General features: G+C 48.4%; 1 protein-coding gene across 2 annotated transcripts in view; it reads right to left on the bottom strand.

Moving 5' to 3' along the window:
* Positions 1–547: 547 nt before the first annotated feature.
* LZTS1 (leucine zipper tumor suppressor 1) overlaps positions 548–9,353 on the bottom strand; it is a 42,707-nt gene continuing 33,901 nt past the window's right edge. For both annotated transcript variants that reach the window (XM_039526210.1, XM_039526211.1), the window contains exons 3-4: positions 8,278–9,099; positions 548–6,597 (exon numbers count right to left, since the gene is read on the bottom strand). In XM_039526210.1, coding sequence (XP_039382144.1) covers positions 5,920–6,597; positions 8,278–9,099 — 1,500 coding nt within the window. In that variant the 3' untranslated portion in view covers positions 548–5,919. The remainder of the gene's footprint in view (positions 6,598–8,277; positions 9,100–9,353) is intronic.

The following is a 9,353-nucleotide window of genomic DNA, read 5'->3' as shown; positions in this document are numbered from 1 at the left end:
GACAATTTGAGGCTGCTGAAGTAGCACTCATTTAAAGTTGATGAAGAACTGTTACGGTACTGGCCAGGGACTCAGGCGATCTGGTTTCAATTCCCACCTCTGCCACATAATCCCTGTCTGATCTTGGGCAAGTCACTTATGGCCACACTTGCAAAGGTATTTAGGTGCCTAAAGAGGCAAATAGGCACCTAGTTGGATTTTTAAAAGCGCTTTGGTGTCTTGGGATATTCCAAAGCACCTATCTGCATCCTTAGGTGCTTAAATACCTTTGCAAATCTGTCCCTTAATCTCTCTGGGCCTCGGGTCCCGATCTGTAAAATGGGGATAATAATGTTTCCTTTGTCTGCCTTGTCTATTTGGATTATAATTTCATGACTGGTTATTCAACCACAGGTTGCTGGGCTAGATGCAGGAGATCAGACTAGATGTTCATAGTGGTTCCTTCTGGGCGTAACATCTATTAAAAATACCACTTAGAGAGAATGAGGATAGGTTTTACAAAATTTATTTATAATATAAATAAAAACATAAAATTACCATAGTTTACATCAGTCACCAGAAATAACATCTAAAAACCTGCAGAAAAAAGGTAATATCTAATCTATACAGACTAAAACCTGGCCTCTCCCCTTGGGCGGGTGGGACAGCGTAAGAGTGACACATTGGCAATGCATACGGTCAAAGTCAAACACGGCATTGTGCAAAGGCAGCGTCTCCAGTCAATCACATTGTACAGCGCTTGTGGAAGATACAGGGCTGGTGATACAAGGAATTCCCATGGGGTGCCATTGACGTCAATGGGACTGTGCCCTTTGACTTAAATGGGGAAGGAGCAGGGCCTTAATGAGACATGAGCTGGTGCCTTGTGGAAAACTAGTCAAGGGATCTTAGTCAGGAACAATTCTGCTCTTCTTGCATGATGTATCATTTGCATTTCTTGGTCTATTTGCATCTGGCGCTTACCCATTGGCCTCCAGTAGGTGTGCTGTAGCTCTGCCACAAGAGGCAGGAATTGCTGGGTGGGAAATTCTCTGGCCTGTGTTCTGCAGGAGGTCAGACTGAAATCTGGATTATTCTAGATTGTAGTACCAGAAGGGACCAGGATAAATCACAAGACTTGGCCTTTAGGTTCGGAGTAGTCTTGTTCCATTATAGTTTTTCTTTTGTTCAAATTATATCCTAACCTGTCTTTTCAGAAGATATGGGCAACATCTAGAGCCTAGGGTTTGAAATCTGAAACTGGATCCAAATTTTATAAATAGCTCTTATGTTTCTAATGGGTCTATCAAAAACCACCCTGAACTTCTAGGTGTGCAGAATCCAGATGCAGATGTTGTAGTTTGAGGCTCTCTCTGAAGAGATGTATCATTTACTTCCCAATCCTGTATCTGCACCTGTGTGGTACCCTGGAGACTTCAACGGGGCTCTGTGTGGGTTACTGGATACAAAACATATGTGTGCAGTTGCAGGCTCAGAGCCTTAATATGCCTGAACTTATCTGTGCACCAATGGGAGGTAAGCTTTGTGTAATGCTATGCCTTATCTGTGGATTGCACTACCTACCTACCTATCATCATGAGGATCTCTCACATCACAATCATGGCCCAATCTTTCAGAGGTGCTGAGCACCTGCTGCTTCCATTAACTTGGGTGCAATTCATGGGTGCTCAACACCTCTGAAATTCCAGCCCAGGGTTTGGTATTGAAGAGCAAGCTGAACACCGACACTTGGCGCCACTTTCTTACTGCTTGTTTCCTTTGATTAAAAAAAGAAGGAATCAGCGCAACATTAAAATGTGGAATTCTTCCTAATCAGTGCTGCCCCTTACTCGGGCTGGCTTGCAGGATACAAATCCAGCCCAGTGGCTTTGCATTGGTGGAAATGACGACACAACATGCAGGGGTCATGGAGAATCAACAAATGGTGGATGGGCTGGGCCTTTTCCTACCCTTGAGTGTTGGTTTCTGATTTTGGGGACTGCACTGTAGATGGGACGGTGGTGGTGGCGGCTAAAGCCTTTTCTCTAACCCATCAGAGGAAAAGACTAGCTTGTGCTGCCCACCTGTTGCATTTGATCCAAATGTAAATAGTTTCCAGAATGACACCTGGTTTTGCTTTGTTTGGGGGAAAAACACAAGGCACAGATTGGTTTCAGAGTTTAGAAGCTGGTAGGCTGGGGTGCTGGAAATAGAATGTAAAGTCCATTCACCTCCAGACCACTGGCTGAACTCCAGCTTTGGCTTAGGAATTGGATGGCTCAGGGGTGACTGCTTCTACCTCATCAGTTTGAATTCATGCCCAGAGGGTCATGGCTCAATGCTGGAGGCTGTGCACCAGCCCACGTGAAGGGAGTTTGATGTATCTCGGCCCAGTTCCTTTGGGGACTAATGTTCCCACTGCACTAGGCACAGACTGGTCTCCTGATTGGTAGGCTTGGCTAGGAGAGAAACCAGTGAACCATGGAGACTGAACTCTCCTCTCATTCCTAGAGGAGCGGGGGCACAGTGGGAAGGCAGCGTGTCAGGGACTCCTGCACTGCTGCTGTCAATCCCGTACCTGTTCTGTGGATAGAGGCTTCTAGCTTCTGCTGAGCCAGCTTTCCTGGGCACTAAAAATCTCCATGCACTGAAAAGGCGTTCAAAGGCTTGTGGCTGAGAATTCTGTTTCGTGCCTTCTGGCCATTGCAGGACCTGCCCTCACAACGGGATCAAACTGGCACCAATGTAAGGACAATGAAGCCCAGTTTGCTCGCAGCAGCTTTCGGCAGGTGCTGAGTTCAGCAGAGCTGGTTTACATGCTGGAGTTTTGTAATCCTCCCATGAAAGGCTGGAGGAAGATTTAAGCCCTGGGCTAGAAAACAAAATGAAATCCTTTTCTCCTCCAAGCTCCTGTCACCAGCTGTGCCTAGAACCCACTGACCTAATGGCATGGAGAATAATAAGGCAGTCAGCATTCAATAGGTGGGAACATGTGGGGGAATCAGAGAGAGAGCAGGGAAGCTGCCTCCTACCTCGACATATGATACCTACTGAGCCAGGTTTCTCCCTGGGGTAGCAACACTGGCTTCAGAGGGGATTCTCTAGAGATGAGCGTGGTTTGGAAATGATAATTTATGCATGTTTTTACTCTGGAGGGTAGATCCTTAAAACCAGCTTCCTGGGTGGCATGTGGAGAAGATGGGACAATGCTAATGCAGTAGCCTTTTCCCCTTGGAAACCTGGGGCCTGATCCCCCATTGCCTTGCATTTTTTGCAGTTATTTATGCTGGTGGAAAGTGAGTGTAGAGAACTACCATTCTGGTATGGCAGCATTTCATACCCACTTGTCCTGGTGAATGTGACAGTACAGGACAATGGAGAATCAACTCCCTGAGCTCCAACTCTTCATCAGGTCACATGTGAGAGGAGTTTCCCAGGGCTCAGTTTAATCATTCACTAGGATTGGTTCACAGAGCCACCCCCCTCCCTAGCTATGTCAGACTTGGTGCCATTCATCCTCTGCTGAGGCCCGGGACTGGAATAATGGAGTGAGGCAGGTCAAGATGGAGATGCACCTGCAGGGCAAAGAGGGAACCACAGTACCAAAGGCTCTTCTGGGTCAGGGATATGACCCAATGGCAGTGAAGGGTGGGACTGTTCAGCACTGCAATATCAGGGGTTATTCTGGGTCAAGACCTGCAGTCCCACCTTGGTGTGGGTTTCCTTATGGCTAGAACAGCATGGAGAGACGGAAGTCAGGATCGAGGTGCACTGGCTCAGCTATGTGTGGGGATTTTCTCTCTTTTCCACATGAGCACTAAAATCCAAGAAACCAAAGAAAGCTGTAACTATTTGGTAGTGATTTAGAAGGTGTTTTTTAGGAACAATTGACCCTTGGGCCAGTGAATCTAAAACAAGTGATGGCCAAACTCCAGCAGCTGCCACCTGGTGGATCTTGACAGTAGCCAAGTTGGCCTTGACTCCACCTGTGCTTGGCTGGCACATAAAATATGGAGATCTGAACTGTAATGAGAGTATATTTAGCAGCTGTTGAGGGCCAAGCTTCTTTCTTTCTTTCTAGCCTGAACTTTGATCATGGAATGGGAGGAGGGAACAAAATAAACACAAAAATGACCAAAATGATGGAAAAAATGAGATGGACTGATATTTTGGTAGCTCCCAGCTTCGAGATGAGAGAGACGACGGGAAGAACACAGGGCAGGCTTTTCAAGGAGTGCTTTTGGCTACATGGCTTTGAATTTTATGCACCCAGTAAAAAGTGGGAAGTCTGTAATTCCCAAAAGCACAGACTACCCTCATCCTCCTCAGGCAACCAGACACAAAAAGCAGCAAGGAGCTGAGCTGGACTGGTTAAAATCTGTTAAACAAAAAATATTTTAGTTGGAAAGTGGCTATTTTTCCTAAAATGGAAATCTTTGCCAAAAAAAAAATTTTGTAAAAAAAAAAAATAAAAAAAGTTTTTTTGTTTAAATGAAACCTGTAAACCAAACATTTGTGGATTTGGTGTTTTCAGTTTTTGTTTTTTTTCCTTTTTCTCCCCTTCCCCTTTTAATGACAAAAGGAGGGAGGGGGCAGGGGCTGGGTTCTAAAACTGAAATGCTGAAAATTTTCTAACCTCATAATTTTCAAAACTGAACATTTGCAATAAAAACATTTTGCAAAAGCTTTAGAATAGGTGAAAAAAGGTTCCTTTTGGAAACCTGCCAGATGAAAATTATGATGAAATATTCAACTTTTTTTTGTGAAGACTCTTTTTCAGCATTTTCTGACCAGCTCTGGAGGCGAGACAGTCGGGCTTGTTGAAGTCATGGGCCTCATTGGCATGAAGCAGTTTGGGGCGGAACAAAGATGAACTGATAAGCACTGTCAGCTAGGGCTCCCTGGAGATTGGTTCTACTGGCAGTGCTAAGAACTTGTTTCTTTTTTGCCTGAGGGCCCGGGATCCATCCTCATCCTCATCCCTGTCAGAGACGGGGAGGCATCTTCTAATTTCCAGCCCTTCCTCCAACATACCCACCATCATCCTGCTAGCCAAGGAGAAATGGATGGGGCTTCCTTTGGTCCCCGGTCCTGAACTAGCTAGTTGGGGTGGTCATTCTTGAGGTCATGTTAACCTAAAGAGCGAAGAAGCAGATCTGGGATACTAATCCAAGTCTCTGGCATGGCAAAAATACCACCTTGGCCTGTAGGGAGTGGAGTCTGGATGGGTTCCACTGGACTCAAGCTGCAGAGGGATTAAAAACCTGCAAATCCTAGACACCAGAATCCCCTGGAGGAAGATAAATAGATTTTTTGATTGGCTCAGTGTGTTGCTTAGCCCTTGGGCCCAGGCTCAGTGGTTGAAATGAGGCATTATTTCCCATGGCGCTCAGGAGGAGGAGTGTGTCCCTGGCCACCTTCTTCCAGGGCTGAACCAATGTGTTTGTTACACACTGGAGGGGCCCGGTTTCCTTAGTCACTGTGACCCAGTGGCCCCTTCTGCACCCCTGGGAGATTTTGGCCAGTGTGTCACTTTATTCCCTGATTGCAGGGAACTCCTGTTCCAATCCCCAACTCTCTCCCCCGCCATCCCACCCCATCCCACCTCCTGTTTCTCAATCCTACAAGTGGGTGACCAGCATCCTGATGAGGATGCATCAGACACGAAGGGCAGATGCCAGCACGTCACCATTAGCAGGAGTTGCTTTTTTTCACCTCTACAACATGACAGGCAGCTTGGAACACCATCATGGTGCCACACCAGGGGCTCTTGAGCTGGCTGGGCAACCAGCTTGGCTAACACATACACGGCTCATCCGAACTGTATATGGGCTGTCCGGCATGAACAGACCCAGGGGGCTGTGCCGCTCAGTCCTTGCCTGAAAGAGACACTCCTCCCCGCTGCTGTGAGGTGGGGCGGGGGAGAGACAGCAAGTCTCGTTAGATCTCGGTGGCTATGATGTCCTCGTAGGGGACATCGGTACCATGGATATCCAGGTCGATGGGCTCTCTACCGTCTCCCCCCGCAGCCAGTTGCTGGAGCATCTTCTCCATGTTCTGGTTCCTTTTGTACATGTGCAGGTAGCTCTGCTGCAGCTGCTTCTGGTAGTGGATCACCTTCTCCTTCTCCTCCTTCCAGATCTGTCGCTCATGCTGGAAGCTGGAAGTCATCTGCTCATTCTTGTCTCTCTCCTCCTTCAGCTCCACCTTCAACTTATCCACTTCCCCCTGCAGGGCTTGGACATCCTCCATCATCCCCACAGCTGGGCTGGCAGAGGCCATCCCATCCCTCCCATCGCTCCGCTGCTCCTTGAGGATGGTCAGCTCCGTCCGGAGCTCCATAATCTCCTGCTCCAGCAGGTTCACCTTCTCCCTCAGCAGCTCCGACTCATTTCTCTTGCGCTGGAGCTCGTTCTCGCATACCTCCAGCTCCATGGCCTTGGTGCGAAGGGAGTCTTCCAGGTCCTGGGTTTTCATCTCCAGTCCCTCCATCTTCCCCCTCACGTCTTTCAGCTGGGCTTTTAGGCTGAGGATCTCACTTGTCTTGGCATTGAGCTCCATCTGGGAGTCCTTCAACTGCTGCTTCAAGAGGGAGATTTCGCCAGACTTCTGACACACCTGTGGGTGGACACCAACCAGCCAGCGTTAGGGCCACTGCTTAAAAACCACACACCAAAGTGGTACAAAACCCACCATGTCGCTCACCCATGCTCCATCCGATTCCAGTCCGTGGCAGAGCTGGGAATAAAACCTGGAGTCCTGGCTGAGAAACTTTCTCTTAGCACAGTTCTACACTACTCGTTGGACTTTTACACACAGGCACCACCCCTGAATATTGCAAATAGATCAATGATACCCCAAAATAGCTTCACTGAGGTGAAATTCAGTCCCCAGAGTGGGGCTTATGTAGTGCCTAAACTTTGTGCTGGGTCTCTGCAGTGTATGTCAGGATCAAGGCTGGGATTGTCAAAGGAGCCTATGGGGGCTAGGCACTCAAATACTACTGAAATTCAGTAGGCACTGAGCTCCTATCGCCCTCAGAGCCAGATTTCCAAAGGCTCAGCATCCACCGTTCACCCAAAAGCACAGGGCTACCTTGAAAACCTGGCCCTTAACAGTATGTCTACACAAGCTTGTGTTGCTGGGACTTGCGCCAGCATGCTCCAAACAGCTATGTGGATGTTGCAACACAGGCAGAGGCTCCGGGGAACGGTCTGAGCTTGGATCCAGAGCCTTGCTCGGTGTAGGCACACCCAGAGATTTTCATTTTTTGGGGTTTTCAGTTTAGGAGCAAATCAGTAGAAATATGAAAACAAATCAGCACATGGGCTGGGAGAGGGGAAGGGCTAAAATCAATTTTGATTAGCTGCCATCCTCTAATGTACAGATTAGTCCATCAATAGCAATGGCTCTGTACATCCATTTATAATGGACACGTTAACATATTTCTTTCATGCTGCAGGGAGGGGAATGCTGCTTGAGTTTTCAGCAGCTTACCTGTTTGTTTTTTAAACGCTATCAGATCAATAAGGAGATTATATAAAACACAGGGATGCATTGGGAAGGTTTTAATACTCTGATAAATTGACCAAGTCAAGCCCAGGTAGTTACTTAGCATGTAAGTAAAGCAGCTTTATAGTTCCTTGGGGGATGAGGAGGAAACAGTCTATAGCTGGAAGAATTGTGTGATTGGCTGTTTCATTAACTGAATTATTTTAATAACAGGGTTTTTTAAAATGTCATTGTTGTGTCTTTAAATGATGCGAGATGCCAAGATGTCACAAGGGGCACAGGATCAATCAAAATCAATACGTTACAAAGCCTCCACATGCCCGGCAAGCAAGAAAAACGTCTTAAAGGGCATAGTCTCTGTATTCTGTGCCCACAAATAACGCATCCACGCACAGAGCAGATAACGACCTTCACAAATTGCTCCAACACGACAACGTTCAGTGCAGTATATGGGAGCACAGAAAAACAGGCTGGCAGCCAGAGAGCCCCCTTAATCCAAAGGCAACTGGCATTTATTTCAGTAAGCGCTAGTTTGGGCCTTTGGTGCCTGAATACTAGAATGCTGGAGGCTTCATAAATGCGACAGAGTGTGAAAGAGCTCAGCCACAAAGCATTTGTAGACACCAAAAAGGGTAACTGTGCAATCACCTCTTTGCACAGTTGCTGTCTCTGCATGCCTATCTGTGAGTGCAATCTCATACCCATTTTTTTTATTTTTGCAGTCACAGCAATTTGGACCCCCCACTTGTGTGGGTTGAGTGTGTGCAAAACAGAGCACTGCCTCACCTCCCACTGAGTTTCTTCCAGCGCTGGGGCAAAGCTGGTCTTCTCTTTCTCATAGGACCTCAACTTGGTCTGCAGCAGGTCTTGCTCCTTCATGAGCTTCTCCAGCTCCTCACGAAGCTGCTTCTTCTCCTTTTGCAACTGGAACACTTGGAGGTGCAGCACCTGCTGGGTCCGCTGCATCTTCTGAGAGGTTTGCTTGAGCTTGTTGTTGCACTTCTGCTTCAGCCCCTCCAGCTCTTCCTTGCAGCGCCTCTGCTTTTCTTCATAGGCCTGGCAGGAGGTGGCCTCCTTCTCCTCAAAGCTGCATTGCAGTTCCTGCAGCTCCCCTTCCCTCTCCAGCAGTTTCTGCTCCAGCTCCTGGATGGTGGACTCATCTGTGGAGATGGGAGACCGGATGCAGGAGGCTTTCTCGTGGTGGTGGTGGTGGGCAGCTTTTCCAGGGTTGAGGATCTTGTTGCCGCTGTCGGAGAAGGACAGCGCCTTGAGGCTCATCATGTTGCTGTCTTGTATGATAGTGCACTGGGTGATGTTGTGAGCTGAGCCCCCAAAGCGGCTGATGGGCCCCATAGGGGTGACCAGGGGATCCAGCTGGTAGCTGCTGGTGGTGCTGTGGGTTGGGAGGCTGGACATAGAGTTCCTGCCGGAGTCCGACAAACCTCCAGAACACAACATGGGCTTGAGTTCTTGATCCTTAGCTTTGTCTGGAGGGTGCAGCTGCTGGGAGATGTGGCTGCCATTTTCCGGAGAGGAGTGGAGGATCGCGCCTGAGCGGGGGATCACTGGCTTGAAGGCGGTTGGCCTTATAACGCCCTTCTCTGGGCCCTAGAGAGAAGAGAGATTCTGATCAGTGCATACCCAAGGCCTCAGATCTTACTCCTTTCTGCTTAATCCCTTGTAGGTTTTCTAATGCCACCCTCACGAGGGCAGGGTCCCTGGCAGCTGAGGCTGCCAGGGGGTCCCAGAGCATAGCAGAACCCTGCTGGCTGACTCACTGTGGGGCTAACCCACTTAGGAGGAGGGCGGAGGGGCTGAGGAGGCGGGCAGGGAATTGTGCTGGCCTGCGTTCCAGTGCGTCC

The sequence above is a fragment of the Mauremys reevesii genome, linkage group 2 (genome assembly GCF_016161935.1).
Source record: "Mauremys reevesii isolate NIE-2019 linkage group 2, ASM1616193v1, whole genome shotgun sequence".
Taxonomy (NCBI): domain Eukaryota; kingdom Metazoa; phylum Chordata; order Testudines; family Geoemydidae; genus Mauremys; species Mauremys reevesii.
This window is presented reverse-complemented; position numbering and strand designations above follow the sequence as displayed.